General features: G+C 39.4%; 1 protein-coding gene across 6 annotated transcripts; it reads right to left on the bottom strand.

The window, feature by feature from the left end:
* Positions 1 to 1161: 1161 nt before the first annotated feature.
* asap3 (ArfGAP with SH3 domain, ankyrin repeat and PH domain 3) lies at positions 1162 to 27909 on the bottom strand. Of its 6 annotated transcripts, none has more exons than XM_057344221.1 (27): positions 27277 to 27382; positions 23385 to 23481; positions 22533 to 22605; positions 17666 to 17811; positions 16230 to 16304; positions 15700 to 15749; positions 14090 to 14213; positions 13159 to 13244; positions 12855 to 12930; positions 11178 to 11264; positions 10816 to 10925; positions 10104 to 10173; positions 9816 to 9903; positions 8048 to 8096; positions 7624 to 7790; positions 7284 to 7417; positions 6728 to 6819; positions 6438 to 6618; positions 5728 to 5813; positions 5364 to 5479; positions 5118 to 5185; positions 4640 to 4744; positions 4292 to 4496; positions 3703 to 3961; positions 3077 to 3287; positions 2700 to 2828; positions 1162 to 2578 (listed from the first exon to the last, which is right to left on the bottom strand). In XM_057344221.1, the coding sequence occupies exons 3-27, from the start codon at positions 22570 to 22572 to the stop codon at positions 2504 to 2506; spliced, it is 2829 nt and encodes a 942-aa protein (XP_057200204.1). In that variant the 5' UTR covers positions 22573 to 22605; positions 23385 to 23481; positions 27277 to 27382; the 3' UTR covers positions 1162 to 2503. The 6 variants fall into 6 exon arrangements, with proteins under 6 accessions (XP_057200204.1, XP_057200205.1, XP_057200203.1 ...); XM_057344222.1 differs by lacking the exon at positions 27277 to 27382 and adding an exon at positions 25005 to 27250; XM_057344220.1 differs by lacking the exon at positions 23385 to 23481 and having other exon boundaries at positions 3703 to 3925; positions 27277 to 27909.

The raw sequence follows: 27909 nt of genomic DNA, 5'->3' as shown, positions 1-27909 counted from the left end.
CTCATCTATGCACGTACACAAGTAAGATGAGCACTCTGTTTATAATAATCAAACCAATGAGAGAGGAAATTATGTGGAGTATTTCCGGAATATAAAGATAATATAAAGATAAGCATATCTCACATATTGTTATTGTCCTATAATGCAATTCAAACTAATTTGATTTCAAAGGGAAAGAGAAATTTGTCTCAGTACAGAGCACAAAGTCAGTGAAACAGCTGAATTCAGCTTTGTTTTCTGCCGCTGTAAGCAACACTTCTGGTAAAGTACTACTACACATTTATACTTAAACACATGCCAAGTGAATATTTAGAGACCAAAACTAAAAAAATTACACAGACTAGCGTGTGTAGTGTTTACCTCAAAATTTGATGCACAGATTTCATTTCGGACTTTATAAGCTCCTTAAAGGGATAGTTCACCCAAAAATGAATCATTTATTCACCCTCATGTCATTCAAAACATGTATATGACTTCGTGAACACAAAACATATTTCGAAAAATGTGGTTTTGTGTCCATTGTTGGGGCATTAACATTCTTCAAAGTATCTTATTTTGTGTTCTGCAGAAGAAAAAACTCATACAGGTTTTAAATGACATGAAGCGTGTTTAAGCACAACATGGTAAATAACTTCTTACATGCATCCAAAGTTTCAGTCATGTTATCATTATGTTCCCAGTACTACAGAGAATTCCCTTAATGCTCATTAAAAAGGTAGAATTAATTATATAAAAGCAATCTTATGTTGGGGATCATTAGTGTGAACATCTGCTTCAGAGCTTGTGTTAAACCTGAAACTTTCAGCATCAGTCTGCTCTGACCTCAGTGATGTACACCTGTCAATGATGCAACAGCTCAGTCAGACGCTAAGAAATAACAATCCTCAATCCTTAAAGAGGTTGAATGCAGGCAAAGCGTTGGCTCAGTGCTAGCAACCCTCCATTAGACCCATCCCGAGGAAGGGGCTGTTGTAAGGGAGGTAGTTATATGAATTTATATAGTTTCATAGATGTGTGCGTGCACGTAATCCTTTCGCAAAAGATGCTACTGCCTTAATCCAGGATTTGTGCAAAAATACTACAGTGGAGTGAGTTTGTATGCATATGTGATTTGTAGAGGGCTAATGTACTCAAAAAGATCTCCTTTGAAAAAGAACTTGATCATTGTTTGCACATTTTTATTTTCCATTCTTAAAATTAATTAACAGTGGCTTGGCGAACAGACATCACATCGTTAGTCATCAATAATATATGCAGTTACAGCGAAACACGTACAAAACAATCGAGTCCAACAAGCATCATTTACAGGCAGCATTACCTTCCGCCTCTTGCTTTCCTAAAACACAAAGTCAGCTGAACCGATTGGGTCTCTGCCCCCTAAAAAAAAACGCTTCACAGAAGTCAATGAGATGGCAGAAGAGAAAACATCTGTAATGTGCTCAGCCTATCAAATATTTATATGGAGTCTGTTGATTTCACACACGTTCCAAATGCATCACAAAAGCACCTCGGTGTAGAGGGAGACCCCATTAAATATACAATGGGCACTATACAGACCGAAAAGAATGCAGAGACAGACGGTAACAGTGGGAGACAGAAATCTTTTTCATAAAATGAAGTCAGATTTTTACACAACAGCACAGAATATGAGCACTCTAAACTGCGCACCTAATATTTATGTGGAAAAGCTTGTGTTACTGCAGAATAAACACAATCAAATTTAATCCAAGCATTTGGTTGATGTTTGACATCTTCCAGACTATTTTGGAAAAGCCTGCACAACGATCAAAACTTATTGAACATTTTTTTCTCAATTATTGAACATTCCGATCTTGCAGATGCGTTTCAGCCTGAATGTCAGTATAGGCCTGGATGTCCGGGAACCAGCCGCAACCGGAGACGCTGGTGCAGAGACAGATGAAACCAAATACATTTCTCATCCTTTAACTCTCTGTCTGGTGTCTGGTCATAATGCCAGACAGTATAAAATAATAACCATAAAGCATGACTCCACCGAGCTATCGAACCAACCACAGGAAGAGCTAAGGTAAATGAGTCGAGTGCCTTCCTGTCTGGGGTGCAGATTGAAAGGGCGCCAGACTGATGTTCTTGAGATGATCTCATTTTTAGATCCAGCCTAAATCCTTCAACTAAAATATCAATGATTATAAATGCTGTCATTTGATTGAAGATCAAAGACAGCAAACGTTGGCATCCATTTATATCCTTTGAAATGTAACTGAAAGCTGGATGGCTTTTATTCTTATTCTGCATGTTCACGGGCTACATATAATGTACCTGCCATTCATTCAGTCCAGATACATAGAGCTAAAATACATTATGAACAGCTCTGACACGGACCAATGGATCAGCTTACAGGATCCAAAAGGCTCCATTGCAAGTGCATTGCAGATACAGTCCACTGCATCTATGTCTCGAGGCTCTAAAACTTAAAAGGAACGGCCTAGACTTTGTGCACATGGTGTAAAGTATCCACTGAGATTCATTCTCCTAATTTATGTACATAGTTGACCGGAAAGGAGCCGCTTCTGGAGGGTTCTCCCTCTATATGGCCGACCTGCGAAAGAAATTGATTGCAGAATTATTTGTTGTGAAAATGAGAGCTAATTATTCACAAATGACACAGGCCAATCAAAATATGTATCAGTATGCATGTAAGAGCAAGTATGCGTACTTACCCACCAGTGTGGGTCATCAGAAGCGGTCACTATGATGACCTCGTTCTTAAAGAAAGCTAGCTGATCTGGACCAACCGCTCTGCAGTCCACTAACGCTCTGACCTTCCTGGGTCTCTGCTTAAAAGAGATCTGACATCACACACGCATACATGAATGCTCTAACAAAGTGGTGTGCAAAAATGAAAGAATGTAAATAATAAGTTCTTCGTTTTTTTTATATTTCCTCATCTTGCTTTAATGACAGCATGCACTCAAGCTTGCATGAACTCTACAAGTTTATTCTTGTTAAGTCTTGTGTGCTTTATGATTTTTATGTGGAAATGTTCATTCAGCCCACTGTATATGTAAACTATTTTAAAAGATGCATGGCATGTTACCATGGCGTTTTTCCGTGAGCGAGGTGGGGGCAGTATGATTGGCACAGCGGCATTGGAGTTAGCTTTAGCGGTAGCTGGGGGTGGTGCAGGGTTGATGGCTCCACCCACTGGACTGCAGTACAGGTCTTCCTGACTGCCTGCACATCCCGCTACTGAACCTTTGCCCTGACTCCCACTGCTTGTGCGCCGATATGAGGTCGTCTTCTCTGAACTGCAGATTCACACAGAAGTTATGGACAATAATGAATCGAAATACTAAAGCTGTAAGGACATTGCGTCCCATGTGATCCACACACACCCAGAAACATTTATAAATATAAAACAGATGTTACTCTAATTCAAGGTTCATAATTAAAAATTATAAAACAGATGTTACTCTAATTCAAGGTTCATAATTAAAAAAAATAAGTCTTATGATAAAACTGATTCATTAAAGGATACATTTTTTTATATAATTTGTAATTTCTTTTAGTAACCACTAGATGGCGGCAAAAGCCCAATACTTTGCTTATAACAAAGATCATTGTTGGATATTTTTGCTCATGATATAAATTGGTTTATATGAAACATTCATGCTTCTAGGTGTTTCTGACCTTGCAACATAAATACATCCATACTGTCCTCACCTAACAGGCCCTCTCTGACTCTGTGGAGAGGTGGAGGGATTTTTGACCTCTGTCCCTGAGGAGTGTTGTCCGTCCCAGGACACAGTATGCCTCTGTGCTTTGGATGCTCCGGTGCTCAGAGATCGTGTATGTGTCTGACCCGGTGACTCAGTCACGGGGGATATGCTGGTTCTCTGAAAGCAACCCGTGGGGTGGGAGCGCTGACGGTAGGGAGCGTGAGTCTCTGGAATGGAAACCGAGATCTGAGGGTCTGAACAACCTGTGGGGACACAAATGATCTTTGACGATGCTGCAGTTTATCTGGAATAAACCTGATGGATATTTACATCTGAATGTCCAATTTGACTAATTTAAAGGAGTAAATAAGCCCCCCTTGACTTTACTCACTATGGAAAGTTAATGGGGGCTTATTTTGAAATGAACTACTCCTTTAATACAAATAAGAATATAAATTGGCTTTGGGGAGTAATTAAAACTGGCCTGTAACTTTGTTAGGAAATGTAACATAACTCATGGTTTAAATAAAGTTGTATAAAGTCTCACTTTATGGTGCGAACTAACTGCAAACGAAAATAACACAGTATCTTACCTCTCTGTATTGCTTTAGCGGGTAAAGGAGGTGGCATGGTGCCCTCAGTGGGCGCGCTGTTGTTTGGAGGGTTACGATAGAGGAAGTCAATGTTCTCATAGGTCCCAGCTGGCCTGCTTTTAGCAAAATTCCAGGCAGAGGAGACGTGCCCATTGCTGCCAGCAGGGGGAACCGGAGACCGAGATCCCTTAGGATGTGGACTCGCCTAAGAAGAGTTGTTCATGTTGATGTTTAAAAGTATATCAAAATTATTTGCATATCTGTACATTGACATTTTACTGTTTTTAAACGAATGATCAATAATATAATGCGGACTCGTAGTTAAAATATGCATATGTTGTTACAGACCCTATCGTCCAGATCATCTTCACTGTCATACATGTCCTGTGGCGTTTCCCACGTGTATTCAACATGGATCTGAGAGTTAAACTTCCCACTGTGTGCCAACTCAAGCTAAAACACAAATGCACACGCATACAAAGCGTTAGAAATTCCACGGTGACTCGATTTTGACCAGTGATATTTCACACAAATGTTTCATTAATGAGAACAGAGATTATTTGGTAAAATACAGCACTTCCTTTGGGTTAATATGAATCATAGTGTTATGACAACTGAACAGTTTGCTTTATGACATGATAATGAAACTTTTATATGCAAAAAGGAGCGGAAGTTCTATGCGAAAACATTGACATACGAGACTACAGGACATTAAATAGGAAAACGTAATTAAGTCAACAAAGACATAATCTCTCCACAAATACATGCTCACACACAGGTATATATGCCAAAGTCAATGAAGCTTTGAGAAGGAGGTATTACCCACCAGCTCGATACATTGTGTGTGCTGCAGTCTCTTGGCGATGTTGAGAGCAGTCTCACCTGCTGAGTTTACTACGGGTCAGTAAAAAACAAACAGAATAAATAAATGGGAATGGGACAGGTTTGCCAAGGGTGCAGGTGTAAATGTCATTCAGTCAAGATTGTTTGTTCATTAATGTGAGCAAAAGATCCATCCATCTATCCATCCAACCAAAACTTTCATGAACCCGAGTGTGTGATTGTTGTTTACCTGTGTGTAAAGCAGCCTTTGCTTTGAGCAACAGTTTCAAACTTTCTGATTTGTTGTAAAGTGCACAGTAATGCAGAGCTGTGTTTCCTTCTGCTGTCTTCTTCTCCAAGCAGCCACTGAACACACACACACACACACACACACACACACACACACACACACACACACACACACACACACACACACACACACACACACACACACACACACNCACACACACACACACACACACACACACACACACACACACACACACACACACACACACACACACACACACACACACACACACACACACACAGGTGAGCTGATAGACACGTTACTGTGGACTGATAAGGGTTGTGACATTAACAGATGCTCTCACCAGTTCTGAGCAAGAAAATCCACAAGAGACAGAGATGTCTTATCTGCCATCCGCACAGCTAAGTGAAAGGCGGTCTCCTTCAGGTCCTGTAAGACAGGGAAAGATGAGGATGAAGCTACTGGCTGCTTGCCACTCAGAATAACAAATGCACTGATATCATAGAGCACATCACATGTGTCCAGAGAAAGAATGATGGGAAAGATGAATAAATCAAGCAGTTGTGTACTACAATTCTGTACTTTGTACTTTGTGTGTGTGATTCAGACACTTATTGCAGCAAACATGTGTGACCTAGAATAATGCAGACCCACACATACAAAAACACAGCAGTTATTGCACTGCTTGGAGTGAGTGGGCTGAGAAAAAGGAGTACCTGATTAAAGATGAAATAAAGAGAGGAAATACAGAATTACAAAAGAGAGGGAATGCTGCGAGACGGATGACGTCTAACCGCTCACTGATCTCTAGTGTGTGATTACACACTTCAACCGGATCGAGATGACATTAAAAACATTCGTTTGACTGAACCTCAGGAAGTCTTACATTACAGACACACAACTTTAAAAGCTCAAACGTTAAAACACCTCAAGAAATGTTTAGTGTGGTCATGTCATGTCACACCCTATTTTTGCTCATCGAATCCTGTGTCGCTTCAGGATGCAGTGTTGGGGGTGTGGCTGTGTTGTGATGGAGGGAGGGAGTGGTCTTACCTGTCCATCGTTTGTGACCACTGGTTTAGAGAGGTCCTCTCCCTCCGCATAGAGCTGTAGCAGCGACGTGAGGTCTTTGCTCCTCACTGTATCGTATACACGGTACGGCTCAGGGTGTTCCTTCGGCAGAACGTAACGGCGCTCGGCATACTTTGCAACAATGTATTCTTTCCTTGCTGTCCTGAGAAAGACACAAAAATAATGCTTTCAAAGACAAAGCGGAGTGACACAATAGGTTTTTTTCAAGAGCAATTAAAAGCTAATCATGTAAACAGCACAATGAAATGTACATGTCACTCTTTGGGAGAGGCTTGATTGCATCATTGGGTAGGTTGACTTCCATGACGTCATTAAACTTGGCATTTCCAATGCTGACTGCCAACTGTTAACCAAAACAAAAGCACAAGTAATAAACACCACAGACAACTAAAAACGGCACTTACATATACAGTGTTCTTCACTACTGAATAATATTCATGAATGCATGCGTTATAATTCTATCAGCTTTACTGTAAGAGGTAAAAAGTTCATATAAACACGAGGAGAAAAAAGCAAAAAACGAGTCATCATTGAGTAACTGCTGAGTCACTCCCAGAGGATTATGGTTAAGGATAAATGAGCAAAAACACGTGTAAACGCTCATCAGGTCAACAACAGACTGAAATCAGGCTGAATAATCTTATCAACAAATCAAAGTGTGAAACAAACACAGCTTCGCGTTTCTATGAATCACATGATGCAACAAACCAATAGCATGTTTAAAGAGAAACTGTCAGTGTGTATGAGAGCTAAAGAGAGAGAGACTGAATGAGTCAGATCTAATATTTTATGTGTCTGTGTGTTTACCAGAAGCTCAGAGGTGCTAAGCACGTCAAGAGTGAGCGATTGAATCCGTGACTGATGTACTCCAAGCTCACGATGGATTCCTGAACACTCGATGCAAGTGAGGATGCCCAGGTTGGTGGACAGCCAGGTGGGATCTAAAAAGCAGAATCAGTTTTCAAAGTCTTGAAAACCAAAATCAAATCCCAAATGCACACAGGTGAGAAATGTACCTTAACAATGGCAAATAAATGAAGCATACTAAATTAAGCAATTTACTCCTGATATGTTAAGCTGCAGTATTTTTTTATAAGGGGAACTTTACAGTATATTTTTGAAAAATGTCAGCATCTCTTATTCAGACCTGGTGCTCCGCAGTCACAGCAGGATTCATTGCCTGGCAGATTTCTCAGGCCCGAGATGACAGCTCGGGCTAGCTCCTGCAAACCGCTGTCTTGAAACTGGAGCTGATCTCCTCCGAGAGCAGTGTTCAACGCCTCCTCCTTACTGTTCTGCAGCACAGACACCCATCTACAGGAAGACAGATGGGGGAAAGAGTTAAGCAAAAAGGTTGAAAAATCAGTTGAGAACGACTTATTCATCACTCTGTTTGTTTTATCTCTTCTCATCCAGAGAAACAGGTTTTCAAATTTCTCTCCCCTACATGTCTAGACATTGCTCTGAAATGTGTGACTGAAATTTCTCCAGTTCATGGGGGCTTTGTGTGTGTGTGTGTGTGTGTGTGTGTGTGTGTGTGTGTGTGTGTGTGTGGAGGTTAAGGCACTTACATCATGCATTCTTGCTCGTCCTCGGCCTGGAAATGGTATGTGCGATTGTCTGCAGGGAAATGAATGAGAGAGAAATAATCACACCATGACCTGGCTCTGAGCAAGGAAAATGTGGGAGAAACAATCAAAAACTGCAGGAAATAAAAAAAAGAAAAGAAAGGGCCAAGACAAGCCACTCAATACACCTTCCTTTCCTGAAACCCACAACTACACTCTGTGATTTATTTACATACCTCTGCACACCTACATATATTACACACCCTGCCTGTTTCGAAACGCTTTACATCAGATCCTCCAGAATCCATCACACACCGTTTCAGTACATGAATGTCACCATCAAACAAAATATATACAGACGTGCTCAAATTTGTATTTGTATTTATATTAGTGCTGTCAATCGATTAAAAAAATTAATCAGATTAATCACACATTTTTTCTGTGATTAATCACGATTAATCGCTGGTAACAATTATATTTTAAAATATACTTTTACATTTAAATAATTTCACATTTAATCTTCAAATTGATGTAGAAACAACATATTTTTTTAACAGCATCATTTTATGAAAGCTAACATTTTGATATTACTATTGTAACTGATTAAATTGATTAAATTGATTATTTTAACACAAATTATAGCCATTCAACAGTATAATTGAGAGCTCGTAGGAAATATACAGAAATTGAAGGACACTTTAAAGGCTTTAATGCTAAATTATAAATTAAATGCAGAAGAATTATCATTAAAGCTACAAAATCACATTGATTTCTTTTATTTTGTTCTTTGATTAACATTAGTGACAGGAGTCAGAGCAGCACGTTTAAGAGCGCGGCCCCTTTAAGAGCTGTCTCAGTACGCAGATCTGACGTTACCGCGCTATTATTTTCACAACACTTTGCATTCATTTAAGATTTTATTTTACACTTTGAAGTCTGTGCTTAAGAAAATGCTAGACAAAACGGGCTTTCTGACATAATCTTGTGTGGTTTTATCCATTCAAGCACGAAAGAGAACTAACACGGATGCGCTGTCTGACAGAGATTCACCGACGCAGCCTTCAGCCCATGACTGTTTACACCAGACTGGACCTCGCGTTGCGTTTTGCCGCGTCCCACAGTTTAGAAGTTGTCTATCTTCATTGAACGCGTCAAAGCAACTGTTTAAAATCACGCTTAAGTGGTTTAAAAGCCTGTACACGAATAAGAGCGTGATTACATAATGTAACGCTAGACAAAGGATGTCAAAACAAACGGATGCTGCGTTAATTGCGATAAATATTTTCTCACGCGTTAATTTGAAAAAATTAATCGCATGCGTTAACGCATTAACGTTGACAGCCCTAATATATATACAGTATATATACTGTACGAGTCTGCTGAACCACTGATTCTAGACAAGCATGTTTAAGTAGGTTTGTCATTTGATTTGTTCACAATACTGTCATCATAACGTGTTCATAATATCTATATTAGTATAGACGGTTTCAATAGTTTCAAATAGTTTTAATTTAATTTAATACAATTAATATACAATAAAATATTATTATTAAATAAAATATCAAATAAATTGTTACATTAATATTAGCCACTAGCCAGACAGATTTACAAACACAGACCGAGCCAGGCGTGTGCATCCAATGAAACCGTCTACAGGAAAACAGTATATGTTGTATAATGTCAAATATTTAAAGTAAGAAAGTCTTTCTTCTGAAACATCTTTCATACCATGGAATTGAAAAAATGGGTCAAAGGTGAAAGATCAACTTACGTGTTACTAAATCGAACGTTCTCTTTTCCTCAGGGTTGGGCCGCACCTGACAGGTCAGAAGGTTGAGCTTTGCTGGTGGTCTGTTGATCTGAGTTAGAGAGAGAGAGTTAGAGTTAGAGAGAGAGAGAGAGAGAGAGAGCGCGCAAAACCAATAAATACACAAGCAAAACCAGTAAAAGTTTTTGCATTTGATCACGTGACTGGTGAACAAGAACAAACTCTATATAATAATAAATAATATAATGTATAATAATAAATTTGTTGTAAGCCAAGTTTTGTGTGTCTTACAGTGCTGTGAGAAATGGTGAGGCATCCATATTTAACCCCACACTTCCTCTTCTGCCAAACCTTTCTGATCCTAAAACATAAAACAAAATAACCCCTTGATTCAAAGATCTCCACATTCTACAACAACGATCAATATTACCAAGGCAATACGACTTCCATCAGACTATATTCAAGGTTTGTTTCTAAAGAAACTCTGGATGTGTGCTCATGTTTGACTATCAAAGAAGTTTTAAGAGAGTGTAAGAAAGACCACACTGCAGCCTGAGCCTAAAGCACACTTAATAGAGAACATCTGTGTGAGAGAAACACTAACACACACACACCAAAACTCGTCCTTTCTCTTAATCAGAATCACTCACACACATTATTCCACGTCATGCAGCGAACTATCTGTAATCCATGATCCTCTCTGGACTATAAAACTTATTTCTTATTTATTCTGCTCTTGGTTTAAGGTTATATATCATAGCCCACACTACACTAATGTACAGAGTGTTTTCAAGAGAACACGTACGCACACGCACTCAGTGTGGCTAAACACAAACAGGAGGTGGACACTGCATCATGTCTGGAAATAGGCCTACTTGAATTAATTCAGGTAAAGAAGATGAATAGGTCTGTTGTAGTTGTTGGGGGTGGGGATTACTGAGAATGCTCAACTTTGGTTGGTAGGTAGTTAGCAATGTTTAAAAGGTTAGAAGAACAATCTCACCCATCACTCTTCTTAAGAAGAAAGCCAGATTTCTCTGTGCCGTATTTCTTATTGCCTTGAGGCTGGTGGATGCTGTAGCCATGGCCAGAGTTCTTCCTGTTTAGAGAATCCTATGACGACACAGAACAACATCATTCATCATCATCGTCGTCACTAAATTTACAGGAATATCAAGTTTTTGATAAGCCATTTTCCAGTCATTCAACCTTAAATTCTAGGACTTAAGGTATCTTCAAGCATAATTATGTATAATTGGAGATTCAATAAGCAATTATGGACATTTTCCAGTATATGTGACTTACTGTAAACTCTTTATATACGAGTAATGCAACGTGGGAACTCTTTTTTTTTTTTTTACTGACCTCTTTGCTATCCACCTGCAGTTGTGTCCGAAGACAATCACGCAGTTGAGAGAGCTGCTTAACTTCTTCATCCTGTTCATGGCGAACCTACAAAACCAATCATAGGAATGTGAGGCGGGGTTTATTTGTGCTGAGCGTCTTATGACTGGTCTACTCTGAGAACCTCAAAACACGTTTAGTACCGGCACAGTCAAAGACCGCACAGGCAAATCCAGACAATGTTCTGCAGTGATTATATAAGCCTTATAAAATCAAGATGACAGAGAATGAAACACATCCCTCCATTTTGTAACACAGCCCAGTTCCAAACCAAACAGCTCGGCATCTGAAATTATGGCTTTGGCCCACGTTACAAATTTCCATCAATTTCTCCAACCAATTTCCATGAGTTTCTTTCCTTTGAATTCCTTTCTAAAAGATAGATTTAATTTCCGTCACTTTATTTTCGAGTTATTTCCTGTTATTTGAAAACTGCTGCTTATGATTTGCGACAAGTTAAAACAGGAGAAATGTCACATTAGACACCATCAGTTATCTCAATATGAGATTCACCTGTCTCAGCCTGCCTAACAACCCAACAATATAAAAACTGAAAACTTTATTACAGGAAGATAATTTAATGAACAGTTATTTTGTGAATTATTGTTGTGACATTCTATACTGATAATAAATCTCTTCAAGACCTGCAGTAAGAAAATCATGATCCAGACTCCTCCTGACTGCTTCAAATGATTTTATTGAAATTTTAAGATATTTTAAGGGTATTGTTTTCTGCCTTGCTGTCTACCGTCTATACAAGCAAGCACCACCTTGAAACCTCACAAATTATTAATCTGGAACATTATACAAAAATACAAATTAGCATACACAGCACACAAAATAAAGAAAAACATTTTTTATGTTATTTTCAATGTTAATGTTTTTAATGTTCTAGATTAATTTACCCATAGATGGTTTTATCCACAGATAAATATAAATGACTGGATTGCACATAGAACACTAAACCAACGGCAGGAGGTGAAGCCACCGGAAGTGTTCACAACGCCATGTTGGTATGTCCAACTGACAGAGTAAAACACCAACATTGACTTACAATCAAAATAGCGATCTAAAATAACCCGTTTTGCAGCGTACCATGCGCAAGAATCATATTTATGCGCAGAAGAGTGATGTATAGAAATCGTTAAGGTGAGTGTGTATTGCATACGGTTCAGTTGTATGGCAGGTAAAAATGTTTAGAAATAAAACGTCAAGAACTTAAACAGTTTTTTATCTGTATTTAGAATGAGGACATTTGTCATATGAGGTGTTTCATCCGTCTGCTGATCTGTTATGTACGCTACTGTAATGAAGATGAATGTACCTGTAACTCACTCAGAGATGGGAAAATTCCTGACTTTAAATAAATAAACATTTACATGCCTAAGACATTTGCGTTGTAAGAATGTACTGTGAGACTTCAGTTAGAAAAACAGGGACTGGTAAGGTATGTTTCATCGTTAATTTGTCATAACTCCCTATTAATTCAATAGAATGTTTGGGCATACCAACATGGCTGCACGGTGGCTTCAGTGTAATGACGTCGTGAGTCGTACAATGCCCAGGTCTGGTCTATATGCTCAGATTCAAGATGAAAAGACAACAAATACTCTTTCCACATACATACAAGTTTATTACCGTTTGTACGGAGGCTGCTAACTTCTCCACAAATGGACCAAGATTCTCTGCAGCTTTCAGTCCATCTTGGAAAAAACTGGAAAGAAATAACCAGTGTTTATCCATCTCAGAGCAATGACACCACAACACATTTTTTTAAATATCTAGATCAGCCTTTAAAGCCTATTGAGATAAACAGAGTACAGTGACTCATACTGATCTTTAAGCAATTTGAAACCAAGATTCACCAACAGTAATGACACAGAGACAACATGTTCACTTGAAAACCACAAAAGCATTTTCAAATCGAATGTCTTAGACATACTTCAGTTGAGCTTGGAAGTACTTGATCAAGCTCTGCAGCAGATCTGGACCTTGGCGAACTTTAAGCTCCTGAATCTTCAGTAAGTACTGTCAAAACAAAGGGTGAAAAAGTGTCTTTCATCAGCAGTCAAAAGTCAATTCATCTGTTTTGCATTAGCGTTGATACTTCAATAACCTCAAGTAGATAGAGGTGATAACAGAAAATAACTTTGTGGAGATAAATTCAAAGAGGTGAAAGAACGTAAGGAAACAATTGACCTCCAACGACTTGTGTGTTCGGTATCTAAACAATCAGCACAAACACACAGTACTCTACATTTTAACGGATACTGGAACTTTCCTAAGTTAATGACAGTCACATGGTTGGTCAGTTTTCGGAAAGGTCTCCACTTTAAAAAGAGAACAAAGTGGAGACATCTGGAGCTTTGCGGCTGGAAAAGGGAGCAGTACAGGACACAGAAAATCCCCTTTTTTGCTCTTTCATTATTTCTCCACCTCTTTTCTTATTATTTCTGTTACCACAGCTGGGATCAAGCAGTGTAGCCCAAATTTCCCCTGCCCCGGTAACTGCCCCACACACATACGGTATTCAGTACTTGGAGAAGTTGCTACTGAGACTTGTTGAGTGAGGTCATCAACAGCCACACACACACACAATGACAATGTGGTCTTCAGCTGAACTGCATGTAAAACACCATCTTCAGAGACCACAGCACACTTTCTAAATTTACAATTACAATTGCTGTGTTTAACACAGCAGAGAAATTAACAATATGATATAACCCAGAAATGACCTTCTAAGATGCACACGTGACTGAACTAACATACTTTCCACAAGACACGCACAATATGGTTTTGGTTCATTTAGCACATTTTAAAGTGTTAACCAGACTCCCTTGCTGAGATGAATCGCACACACACTGCGGCCCTACCTCACACATCTGCAGCTGGAAGTTCCTCCTCTCTCTTTCCATGTCCTCTGCTGTGTCTGACCCTTCCAGTCGGATCAGCCCATGCTGTTTTTGTTTCTCTCTCTTCTCTCTCTCCAGCTTCCCACTAAATGATAAACAAAAGTAAGGGAAAACACTTTCACTAAACAGTTGCGCCATTTATGCACGTCATGTAAGTGCAAAACCTGTGTCATAACCTCTACGAACCTGCAATCCATTTTGGTCTTATATCCAGACATGCAATTTTGGCAAGCACATTACTGCATGTTCAAGAGTTAAAGCGACAACGAGCAACTTTTTGACCTTAAAATAATGTCTCTAAAATTATTTTAGTGGTAGGTCAACTTTTAACTGGACAAATTTTATTGCCGCTGCTACCTAAGCAGCCTCCTATCGGCTGAAATTGCACTTGCAACTTTGGTGTTCGGGCTGGTACAAGCCTCGCCTATCCCCTGCTTTACGGCATACGTCACGTTTTACTCATAGCCTGGGAGAAGTTAGCCAACAGCAGAGCTAACAGTAAGACGAAACGAACCAAAACATCACCATGGCAGAGCCAGCCAAAAAACCAAAGAGGGTTTTGTCGGAGGAAGCAAAGAAAAGAAAGCGAGAGAGTGATCAGACATGAGGCCGGTCACGAATCAATATCGGACGGGCTTACACTCGGTGGCGTGAGCAGCAAGAGGCAACGGGTTGCAAAATGGATGGAGACCTAGCGGTCCTGCTCCTGGATTTGTAAGTGTTATTTGTACATTTTTTGTTACTGTCCTGTACTTTTGAAGGTATTTGTTATTAGTCTGTGTCATTGGCGCACCACCGGTTCACACTTTATAAGCATAAGGTAGCTGAGAGATAATATATGGTTGCCGGTGTCGATAGCTAGCATGTTGTCGTGTCTCGTCATGAATGTGTGTAGTGCTTGTAAATGAAGACTATAAAAACAATAAATGTGTTGTGGTAAAAAGTAGCAGATTCTTTAGGTCAGACCAGTAAACCACGTAAATGTTGAACAGTTCAGTCGTTGAGTAGGCTAATGTTGTCGTTATATATATATATACATGCTATGCGCTGTTTTCATAGCGTATCTGGGTCCGCCGGGTCCATCGGCTTTGTAAACAAACTCACATGTATTGAGCTGCCAGCGGGAAATCTTTGCGACAGTTTTTACGACACTGACAATAAAACAGACAACAAATTTAAACAGACAATTCCGCTTATCAACCACGTGGGGCAACAGTGAGCAGAAGTTGCTCGCTGTTGCTTTAATCCAGGTGTCTGGACTGCAGTGAAGTGTTTCTGTACAGTACCAGTATGGTATTTCAGATTGCAGTGGAATGATACATCTACCGCAACCTAGCATTTAGAGGCTGCGTGCAAGCTGGGCAATTGTGCAAACTGCATTCGATGCAGAATTTGGGGCGTTTGAGCACCGTCACCTGATTTGCATTATTTTTCGCAACATTTTGCTAGCAGGCAAATTTGAACTTTACTGAGTTCCCCTCATACTGCGTGTGTTGTCTTTTAGACCCCAAACTAACATCTGCGAACCAGGTGTAAGGTTTAGAGTCTAGTCTCAAAGTTCAGAAACTCACACTTTAGCATCGTAATCCTTCCAACTTTTCTCCATCAGTTTTTTCAGCTCCTGAGACAGAGAAAGAAGAGAGAGTGAGAGACCACAAGAATTTCAAAACACTATGGCAAACACTGCAGTTTCAGTGTCGATAAACACACACGCACACAAAACTTAAATGCCTTACGCCACCCTAAAAATGTATGCAATGTAGGCCACACCAGCTCATTGGGGAAAATAAAGTTTAGGGCGTGTATCATAACTTGTTCCTGTGTCTCCACTCATCATACAGGTTAAACTCACAGACCAAGGTGTGGTGCCACTATTGTGTGTCTGACATATTAGAAAATACAATAACTCAAAAACAACATGTTGTGTTTAAAGACAACTGCCAATGTAAGTCAGCCACTGAACAAAAGAACGTTGTATTTGGACTTCCTGGCCTTTATCAGCCTTTATAATGAATTTAAAAAATGCAATATTGGAGTGGTTGTGATGTTTTGACACATTTAGTCCAGTGTGAGTCATGACTCATGTGACCGTCTCACTCACCAGCCTGCTGTCTCTCAACTCTGCCTTTAACACGTTCTCCAGAGGAAAAGAGATGATGTTGTTCAGATTCTGCACCTACAGAACCAAGAAAGAGAGAGATAGAGCGTAAATTTCCAGACACACACTCAAGACCAGTTAAAACTAAACAGAGGCCAGAGAAACAAGCGTGCACATGAATGTAAACTCTGGCTCACTCACAGAGCGAGTGTTCACATTTGTATCCGTCAAGACAAAGCTTTATACCTTTTCTATGTCTAAGCTTATATACAGTAAGTCCAGTTTTCTGGCGAAAGGAACCGTTGCAAACCATAAATCAGCATTTTGAAATTGCAAAAGCTAAAACTCTGGGATTTTCCATTTTCCCAGCACACACAAATATCTCTTTAGAAAGCGAAATGTAGGACTCACTCCAGAAAGAGGGAAGAGTCAGACAATAAAGAATCTAAACGTGACTTTCCCAAAAACTGGACATGCTGTATATAATGTTAATAGATAAATGCATTTTCTGAGACAAAATTGCTGATTCAACAATAGAGAATTTGATAAGAGAATATTGTTCATTCCCCTTATTTCTAAAATGGACTGACAGCAGCAGATATAAAAAATCAGTTTTCAAGCATTTTATGTGTAATTTTGAGTAATGTTTTGAGCAATTCTGCATTACTGTCACAACATTACAGCTCCAGGTACATAATATAGTAATATAAAGGTGATGGACTTATGACCTTTCCCTGCTCAAGCAAGTGAAATGGACATCATATATAAATCTTCATGAATGTGATAAATGGGCCTGGCTCTGAGGGAAAGTCATGGCCCCCACACAAGGATGCTAAATCAAACAGAGTTTATTTTCCTAGCAGGGTTTCTGTTGTATTTTTTAAACTGAGGTTCCTGTCCCTGGTGATCGTTTGATTGACAGCTTGGTGGTCAGACGGTGTCCACTCATGCACCCAGGTCTGGAATAAATTACCATCACCATGGAAACTATCAGTAGGAGGGTTCCGGGCGCTGCGGTTCGAGGGGCCCTCGCCTGCAGCTGTTGAACCCCTGATGACACACACAAAGCTTCCCCTCCCAGTCCCGTGTACTTTGTACAGCTGGAAATCTGGTGTTACTTATTCATAAACATTGAGCAGCCTAACAACACAGATGCACGCCCAAAGGTGCTTTCTGTGAAATACTTAAGAGCAGGGATGGATAATCTTCAAGTTGGCTTTGAATTATTTAAGTAATTAACATCTTCACTAAGCTTTAAGCAGCACCTAGCACGGGTTCGTTTAATTGCAAAATCATTCATTGGAAAATGACCCGCTGTTAGTACAAGCAGCCATGCAATGGGTTTTCCAATGCTGAAGCTATATCTAGATTTTAAAATTGTGATTCTTTGCATTGCATCCACTGCTTTCAGGTTAATATCAAGATTGTGTCTCGCTCACCAGGTTTTTAAAGAGCGCCGTGATCTCTCGTGTGAAGACAGCCAGGTTCAGGAAGCCGGTGGAAATCTCATTATTGTCCTGAGTCAAGTGACTGTTCCCCAGATTCTCCAGAACCTCTATGTACTGATCCTTATTCTCCACATGATCTGAGAACATAAGAAAATCAAGGTCAATCTAGACACTGAATTTCATTCATGATCAATTTTACTTCCTTAATGTGCGGAGTAAAAATGGTACATATAGGAAGAAAACCGTAGGTCTTGCTGTAGGTCAGCTGGTAGAACATTGCATAAGTAGCGCAAATGCCACGGGTTGGATTTCCAGGGAACACACATTCCAATAAAAACAAAGTTGACTTTCAATGCACTGTAAGTCGCTTTGGATAAAAGCATCAGCCAAACACATAAATGTAAAAGTTTTATTTATGAGGAACTGACTCGAATATAAAATGTGGTTGGAAGGGAGAAATTGAGAAATAAGAGGGCTTGATGACATCAGTTAAAAGGTTTCAGAGGCGAAGCAAGTAATTACATTTTGATAAAAGAATGAGATAAAATGTATTTGTCTTTTGAAACCGTGTGACTTACAAACCCTTGCCGTATGAATAGAGGAAAACAGGATTTTAAAATGCACAGGCCTGAAAATGATACTGGCTGAAGCACAGTCAGCTCCTGGCAAAAAGTCTAAAAACACCACAGGCCCAGACGCCATACAGATCAAAGAGCTTCACCATATGAAAATAAACAGGTACATTTAGATCCAAAACCACAAGCAGCAAAGCCAAGCAATCTCAAGCACCTAAATCAACACTGATCCAGAAACATGTCTTGTGTACATTACTTGACTGTAGGATAATAACATTGTTGCTTTTGGTGCAATGCGTGCTTAAATCTGACACTTACAATGTTACTAGGATGTTGGAACCATGGCCATGTTCACATACTGCTGGCACAATGAGCTTTGATGCTAATACGTGAGCAACAGGTTTGAATCCAATTTATGCATTGACATCTAACATCACACATCTAGCAGTCACTTCATCTTTGTTAAAATGATTGAACATCTTCAATCCTCTGTGTTTTTCCTGCAAGACAGTCTACCTTAAATAATACTACACTTTATTCGCAAGGGCAAAACATGCTGAGGAACTACCTGGATATGGAAACATACCCTCTTCCACAGCCATTTGTAAGCACTTTTTATAAACACGTGCTTCATTTGTATCGTTAATTCATTTCTGAAACCTTGATCTGTTCCAGACATGGTAGCTGACCCAATTGAATCTCAATTCACATCCTAGAGTTTAAAAAATTTGCCCATTTAACCTTCACCTGCCACATCTGTGCGAGCGTGTGCTCAGAAGCATTTAGTACACCCTGCCAGTTCTGTTTTAAACCGTGACAGTTAGGTTACAGAGATATGCACACAGACTAAATATACAGCTCTCTGAACAACTTGCAGAATGTTTCCTGTGATAGAGAGCAATTAAAACAGTTGAGGAGCAGATAAAAGCCAGTGAAAAGGTGGTAGACTCCAGTCTAGAGAAAAAAAATAAAGCAGAATCTTGATTTGAATGAGAATGTTATTGGTGCTTGCCATAAAATTCTGTTTTAGATTCTGGTAAAATTCTGTTACTAGGATAATATTGGTGGCTATTACATGGCTGCTCACTGGTTCAAGTAAAAAAGTCCACCCCAAACGCCTAGATATGGCCTAAGAGTCGGGACCCTCATTCAGTTTAGGTTTATAGGATATTTTACCACCTTAAAGTCTCTTAAAATGGTAGTCACACTAGCTTTGAGCATATGAAATCCATTCAGACATTTCAATGAATACCAGCAACAGGGTAACTATCTCTAGATTTTGTTTTAATTACATAATAATAAAATAATACAAATAATTTTCCTTCCTTCCTTCAGGCACACCGCTGTGAAGCTTCTATTAAACCAAGAGGTCAAAGTTCAAAGATCTCTAAATTTGCAGGTCAGAGTTCAAGTAACTTTAGCGTGCAGTGAAAGTGCACATACTTGTGTTTACACTCTTCATAGTGCTGGGTGGTTTGACCAGAAATTTGTATCATGTTTTTTATGGATTTTGATGGTTTCTGGTTTTTTCCCCCTGACTGTTTTTAAAGGGGTCTTTACATTTATTTTTCAGTTGAATTCACAGTTTAAAAGCCAAGTTTTTTATTTTTCTATGTTGTTTTAAAACTTAGTGAGTAATCATGTTAAATAATCAGGATCTCAATATTGGCCAAAATAACCGTGATTATGATTTTTGTCATAATCGAGCAGCCCTAGTTAGGGATTTAAGAAAATCCAAGGTATGAGCAACAGTAAAACTGCTTTAGCAAGCAGGACAGCTAATAAAAGTGTATAGATATTTCTCTTGATAAATCATACCTGAAATCTTGAATGTCAAAGAACTTAAGACTGAAATACAGTGAGATGGAATCTGCACAGTTTCCAGTTTAGTTGTTTTCACAAAGGTAATGATAGATGTTCCAAAGACATGCATCTGCCTAATACTAACATAAGTTAATGGATCAACTCGTTGTGAATCACTGATAGGAGCTACAAAACAGCACTTCTCACACACATACCAGAGTAGGGATGGGCGATATTATATCGTTTGCGATATACCGGTAGAAATTCCCCACACGATAGGAATTAGTCTTCCCGCGATATAAACGATAAATTCTAGTTGATGACGTATTTCTTTGTGAGACCCATTCACAGCTCATATGTGAAGTGAAAACGGGTATAGCGGAGCGCGGACGTGAAGCTGATAAAGAGCACTAAAAGACGAGCTCTAAATCTCGTTTAGGTTGGCACTGTAGATGCATCCGAGTTAATGTTTAGTTTTACTTTCGTTTTATTTAATTCTTTTGTTAAGTATTTGTGGATAGTCATAATACGTTACACCACAACATTTAGTTTGGCTAAAAGTATTTATTTAAACATTCGTTAGATGTTATGCGCGCGTGCGCAAATGTTTAATATGATTTCTTGCCTGTTATATACAGGATGAACGGAGCGTCCCGTGCGCAGCTTGCGCCCACATGTGCTTTCATAGCGACACAGCGTTCACAGCACTGCTGCCTGTTTACATACAGTACATTGTGAGTTTGTATTACGTTATTTTAAACACGTTTATGAGCGTATAAAAGCATGGATTATTGAATTAGATTTATTTTATCCGCATTTTTCTGTTCTCTTTCTGTAGCGCGAGTCATAGACAGATTCAGTGTATGTTGCTGTGAGAAGAGAAGGTTCACACAGTTCAAGAGAGAGTGATTGACAGCGTGATGCGATCGATCGTTTCCTCCCAACAATAGAATATATATAGTTTTAGGTATGACATGATGTGTTTATTGAGCTTTAGTTCATTTAACTTTTCTTTACTACAACCTTTTGAAGTCGAATCTCACTATTATATTTTATATTTACAAAAATACTGTAGGTATATTTTAGGAGCTGTTTGATTTGTGGTAAGTTTTACTTTTTGATAATATTTGTTTTTCTGAGGGTCTAGACTACATGCAGCTACTATTACTTGACGCAAAAAACAGCGGTGGATGGTGTTATGGATATATCGTCATTTTTATCGTTATCGCAACAAATACCAGGAATGATCGTGATAGAGTTTTAGGGCCATATCGCCCATCCCTATACCAGAGTATGGTTTACTACTTCAAGGAAAAATGTGAGGATGGAGGGAAATGGTGAATCAGTAAGAATGGAGATTTGATCAGGTTCAGGTTAAGATTCAGATAAAGAGATTGCAACTTCACCAGACTCCCCTCAAACACAAGCAGGAAACTGAGGCCCCTTACTAGTAATGTTACCAGAATTAAACATCTGATTTGGGTTAGAGAGAGAGAGAGAGATTACAATAAACATGTGGGGTCTCCTTTGCGGTGAACAAAATTGTGACTCACAGAATTGAGAAATGGGGCCTGAGCCCTCAGAAACGAGAAGCAGGCAGAGCTGAGACACGCTTCCCAGAAACCATCATCATTCCAGTCATGATTGCGCACTGGCCAGGTTTACAGGCCGGTTTCTCATTTAAAAGTAGAAGAGCAAATGTAAACAGAAATACCCTCCTCATGCTTCAGTGTTTTGTAAGGTTGCTAGTTTCCATGTAGTAAGAAAATAAAAAATTCAATCAAGCAACAATTTTTAGCGAGTGAGACAACAACTTACAGCCATATTGCTTACAGAGGTCCAACCATTGGCCAAATGCATCATGCAGGATGAACAGAATAAGACACTGAAACTGAACTCTGTATGTGTTTACAACCCAGGTTAAGGCCCTTAGAGGCCCCTTTGGGGAAATCTATATTAATCAAAAAAACTAGAGCAGGGTTCAAAGATAATTTCTTGTTTCATACTGAATCTGTCAAACACAGGAAAAGCAAATGCACGCACACACGCGCACACACACACACACACGCACAGCACGCACGCACGCACGCACGCACGCACACACACAATCTGCTCTGATCATGCAAATGTAAGACTGGCACCACTTTCTGCCATCATTCATTTGTCTGACACAAAGATTTTTGTCAGGAACGTATTTATGAAGCTTCTCGACACCCTAGGAACTGTAATCTGCACCATTTCATTTGCATGGGTAGATAGTGCTGTATTATTGGGATAAAAAGATAAATCAAATGCATTTCTGTAATTGGCTGGCCATGGTGCTAGCAACCCTAAGGTCATGGGTTTTATTCCAAAATAACACACAAACATAAATGTAAATGAATCTGCCAAATTCAAAAATGTCTCAGGAAAATATCTTTCTTTTGTTATTAAACCAATACAGATATCACAGAATTATCTGGTATTTAAAGAGCACTTACTGAGTCCCGAGTTGTGGATGGTCTTCACAATTTTCTTCATTCTCTGAAGGGATAACTGGTCCTGTTCCAGAGACTGGTGTAAAAGAACAGAGAGATGAAAGGAAATATTAATATGAACATTCACTTCATCATTCACCTGCTGTTGACATTACTTTTACTGATTGCCTAAATAAATGTAAAGGTCCAGTGTATTCAATTTAGCGGCATCTAGTGGTGAGGTTGCGATTTTGCATCCAACAGCTCACCGGTGGTCGACAAAGAACTAAGATGTTATCAAGTTTTCGCTTTTTTGCTGAAGGAGATAACGTATTTATGAAACGCGCTCTGTACAGCAGTTTGTCCGTTTAGGGCAGGGGTCACCAACTAGCGGACTCCAGTCCGAATGCGGACCGCGAGATGCGTCTGTCCGGACCTCAAAGCCTTTTGACATAATAAATAAATGAACGCCTAACATTATTTTCTAATGCAATCAAATTTATACTAGGCACATCAAGGTCAGCTCAGTAGCAGTTTGGGTCCTACGGCACCATGGACAGTTAACATATGCGCACTGTTGCTACGTTCAGACGTCGACATCATCGTCGTGGAGAGAAGAGAGCCAAGACAGACTCGCTGCACAGCGCGCAAACAGATGTAGCTCTCAGTGACTAAAAAACAATGTCCTTTTCAAAAGTTGACGCTGAAAACTATGTTTTCTGAGATGAATGGGTCGAGAGATTTGCATTTATTCTTCCTGCATCGACATGCATGAGGCCGGTTTGTCTCATTTGCTCGGAGTCTGTTGCAGTTGTCAAAATTGGAAACCTTAAACGGCATTATGAAACTAGACATAGACACTTTGAAGAAACTTACCCGCAGCAGTCCGAGGTAAGGACACGGAAAATATATCAGCTCAAAGCCCAGTAGTAGTGATCTACACGGGTCCTTCCTCACTCAGAATACAGTGGATCTTAGGAAAACATAACAAGCCCTTTACTGATGGGAAAAGAGTGCATGGAGGCTTCTGTGAAACACTTTTAGAAGGAAAATAAAGACGTGAACTAAAAGAAAAAATTAAACAAACCCCCCTTTCAGCTGCAACAGCCACAAGAAGAGCTGAAATGTTATCAGAGGATGATCAGTCACAACTTGATGATGCTATTTTTTCATCTCAGTTCAGCAGAAAACAACACTTTAGCTTTCTTTTAAAGTTGTTAATGTTGAAATGAATGCATATTCAGTGCAGGTTTAGAGATTAGGGCATTCTGCACATTTTTATGCCATCGTCTAGTTATGAAAAACCATCTATTCATATTTTTAGGTATTTAATTGTCCGGACCTCGGCTGGTAAGGAGGGTTCGTTTACTGGACCTCAATCAATATTAGTTGAAGACTCCTGGTTTAGGGCTACTGTAGAAACAACGTGGTGAATTCCATGTAAGGGGACCCGCGGTGTATGTAGATAGAAATAGCTCATTCTAAGGTAATTGAAACATAAGCTTTATTATGTAAGGTCTTTATACACCTCTGAAGACATGTACATTATATTGCATAATATATCCTCCAAAAAACTACACACTGGACCTTTAAACTGATCGTTGACACACACACTATCACAAACATGGCAGGCTGTGATGAAGTCAGAACAGGTAATAAGTGAAGCACAGGTGAATCAAAGTAGTCTTTCAAAAGACTTCTTAATGATTCATTAAAAACGTTTACAGTAAAGAATCAGGAAAAGAGACTGAAAATGACACACCCCTGTGGGAATCACTCCTGTTTGAGTTTACAAGCAATTCAAACCACTGCGGTTTATGGAGGTTGGCTAATAAAATACTTTTTGGCTCAGTAAGATCACAACAGTCTGTTTCAGAATTGTGGCTTTTCTAAGAAACACTGACAACTCGACTGCAAAATGGATAGATGTGGACTTTACACCATCGACGGACACATGTTGTAATATCTGTTCAATGATTTATTGTTTATTTGCATAATTTTAAGTAATTCATCAACATATTGTTAAGTAATACTTTTACATTTTTATACAATGGCAGACCTACTAACTCATAGACTATATACTAAACTACTTTTGTTTTTAAACAACATACTAAAGTCTTCTTTCTTTAGTCAAAGAAAAATGGCTATCTAGGCATTGTAGGCAACATCCAAGACAGGTTAATGCTGGGTAGAAAGACATAAACGTGGCCCTTTGTTTACATTAGAGACAGAAAATTATATTTATTAATAATATAATCTCCTCATTTTCTATATGTACATTCTTTTCAAAAAATAAATATACTCTGTATGTGTGAGAGGGAGAGAGAGCGAAAGTGCACGTGCTCCAAAAGACGCCTAAACATGCAGGTTCACCAACGTTACGCCTTGTTATGGGTCTATTTACTTCCTTGTGCAACTTTCCCAGTTTCCTAACAAAATCAGTTCAGTTTTTCCAGTTTCTCCTGCTGTGAGTGCAAAGCTGAACCCCTAGTTTACCTTGGGTCTGATTTCATAATCTCTTGCCAGGGTAGTTTCAACAACACCGATGAAACACAAACAGATGAAGGACAAACACTTCATCAAAGGGCACATCCCATGACGCTGACCTAACAGGAAGATATGAATTACTTAGTTAGTATATACTTGAAAGTGTCCTTGTGCTTGTGTCCTCTGTTTGTTTAGAACATTAAAATAGCAGTAATAGTAGCAAAAGAAATGAACAAAGGCGAATAGTTTTATCAGGACTAAAGATACGTTTTCTCATGAACTTTGGGAGATTTTGAATAGGGGCTGCTCCCTACACAATGTGCACTAACCTTAACTCTTTGCACTATGTTTACCTTTCGTAAACTGATGACACCAAGTTATGTGATCCTGAGAACGTCTGGGGGAGTCATATACTACAGCAGTAAACCGTATTGGTCACATACAATTTCCTGACTCATGATATTATTGTGGTGCTCTGTACATGTTCTGCATCTCTTAGCATGAAAAAAATTCTCTAGTATGTACTGTGGTTAACAGAAAGACACACAGATGTACGGATGTAAACAAACGAATCCATGGCTGTAATATACTATGCTGTGATAGCATAAATCGTGTGTGGTCCATAAATTTATCTATTTTTTGTCTCCTCTTTTAGATAATCCAGCATGCTGCAAGTCATGAGCCAACGTTTTATCAAATCTAAACAAAAAACAAACTCTGCCTCTCAAACCCAAACAAGTCTGTCCTTCTCAAAAACACTCTGTTATCCACATATATGTTGCCCTTCGGCCTCAAACACACTTCCACTTTGAAGATTTCAAAGACTGCAACCCAAACACTTACAGCTTTATATATTAACACACGTAATCCAGGCACACAAGACATATCCGTACCATCAGGAACTGAGCTGACTGAGCTTTCATAATTCTGAAAAGCAACTTTACTACCACACACACAGGCACACATCTGAGTCATTCAAGGAAAGCTCTCCATTGCCAACAAAAACACAAAATAAATTACTAATGGCAACGGGAAGTTTCCTTGTTATCTTCTCTAGCTGTGCTATTCACAAATCATTAACCATTAAAGATATTTCTACAAACTTCTAAATGTTGCTTTAATCCTGGAGATAGCGGGAAGCTTCATGCAACACATCAAGGACAAACCGGTCTTGCCAGAGCACTGCGATTCCTGAACACTTTCATTCCTAAAGCATTTCCCATGAAATAAGCGGCAAAAGGAGAGGCTACAAGTTACAGTCCTAACATGCCCAGATTTATCACCACTGGCAGAGTTTCTCTGTTCTCCATTAATATCCACACTAATGCCCACAGATGAGCTGGCAGCCAAAAACTGGGTTTATAAGACCTCATAACATTAACTGTGTCTGGTAACTGCCCTGCTACACTGTAACTAAATTTGCAACACTATTGTTTGGGATTTTGAAGAAGTTATTTCAGTGTGGAGTCTGTTTGGAAGGTCAGTCGTGTGTTGCCATTAAACTTAAAACTGAAGCACAACATCTTCTGCACATTCCTGACAGAAACGCCTCTGGCTAGTTTACTAACAGTCTTTGTCATTCTTCTGTGTTGTGACTCCTGTGCTATCTTCCAACTTTGCACTCCCACGCCAGGAACCCAAAAAAGCGCAACAGACCATTTGAACTATTGTTTAAACTATTGTTCTAGCTATCAACTGTTTACTGAATGACAAATGGTCATCTGTTGAAAATGCAGTATGGCACAGATTTACTGATTTATGCTGTTTGATGATATTATGTGTATAATATCATTCATCTAAGTCAATTCACATGCTGTATTTGTTCCAGATTATCCTTAGACAATATATTGATGTAGGCTACAATATAAAATACATAAATATAAAGTTAAATAATGGTTCAGTTGTGAAAGTTGTTATTGTTAAAAAAGTAAATGCGGCTGTAAAACAGTGCCAACTCTAACAGCATAAAACTCCTTATCTAATCCTTTTAAAACATTATTTTTATGATAAAACGATCCCTTCAAGTTTAGCTTGCCAAATATAAACTCTTAGGAAGCCAACATCTCATTGTTAAGACCCACATGTCGGTTAGGCTTATTTTAAAATAAACATATGCCTCTACTAAATGGCGCTAGTAACTTTCACATTTTATTTTCACATGTGTTGCTTGTGCCAATGATTGTTCTCTGTAAACACACAATGAAGTTTTCTGACCAAGTTTCACTCTGGTGGTGACGTCCACCTCAGCACAGGTAAACACCGCGCGTACCCGCGCACTCACCTCCTCGAGCGCGGCCACGGTGGTGCGACAATCGCTCATTTTGGACTGAAATCCAGAACTTCCAGGGGACGACAGGTCGTCTTTCGCCAGAGAAACGAAATCCAGAATACTGATTTTCTCCGGCATGTTTCGTTAAAATCCCCACGCAATCCAAATGAAGAACCCGAAAGCCCAGCTAACTTAATACAGACAGAAACGACTCGAGTTCACGCAAAGTGCATCTCCCCAACAAAGTTCTTTAAATCCACCGGTGAGCGTTATTTCCACAATTACACGTTGTTTCATATCTGCGACAAAAAAGTAAAAGTCAGTACTGTTGGTGGCCCGCCATGTGTCTCTGTGTTGAAAAGTTTCTTTGCGACGTGATCTACTTTCATTCCCTGTGCGGTTCGAGACTTCAGTAGCGCGTGCCGCCGCGCTCTGATTGTGCGCGCGCTGGGAGGGAATCGTTCCATCATCACGTGGGAATGTTTGCATTCATTGGCGAAATGAATAATGGGTCACTCACACGGTGCGCGGTGGAAATGCCGCGCTTCACAGATAGATACAATATTTGTATCTTCAGCTGCGCCTGCCGCAAAGAGCCGTGCCCGTTGAAGTTGCAGGATTTTGGATGCACGAGCACGGCTTGCG

Source organism: Triplophysa rosa, linkage group LG10 (genome assembly GCF_024868665.1).
Source record: "Triplophysa rosa linkage group LG10, Trosa_1v2, whole genome shotgun sequence".
NCBI classification, from domain to species: domain Eukaryota; kingdom Metazoa; phylum Chordata; class Actinopteri; order Cypriniformes; family Nemacheilidae; genus Triplophysa; species Triplophysa rosa.
The sequence above is the reverse complement of the archived record's forward strand: the minus strand, read 5'-3'. Positions and strand labels throughout refer to the sequence as shown.

Excerpts from the sequence above, each read along its gene's own strand:
- asap3 (XM_057344217.1), bottom strand. The coding sequence starts at position 27,402 with ATGCCGGAGAAAATCAGTATTCTGGATTTCGTTTCTCTGGCGAAAGAC. Across the intron at positions 11,265-12,854 it reads TAGCAGCCTCCGTACAAACG|GTTCGCCATGAACAGGATGA; the intron begins GTAATAAACTTG and ends TTGGTTTTGTAG. Across the intron at positions 10,174-10,815 it reads CTTCTTAAGAAGAGTGATGG|GATCAGAAAGGTTTGGCAGA; the intron begins GTGAGATTGTTC and ends TTTATGTTTTAG.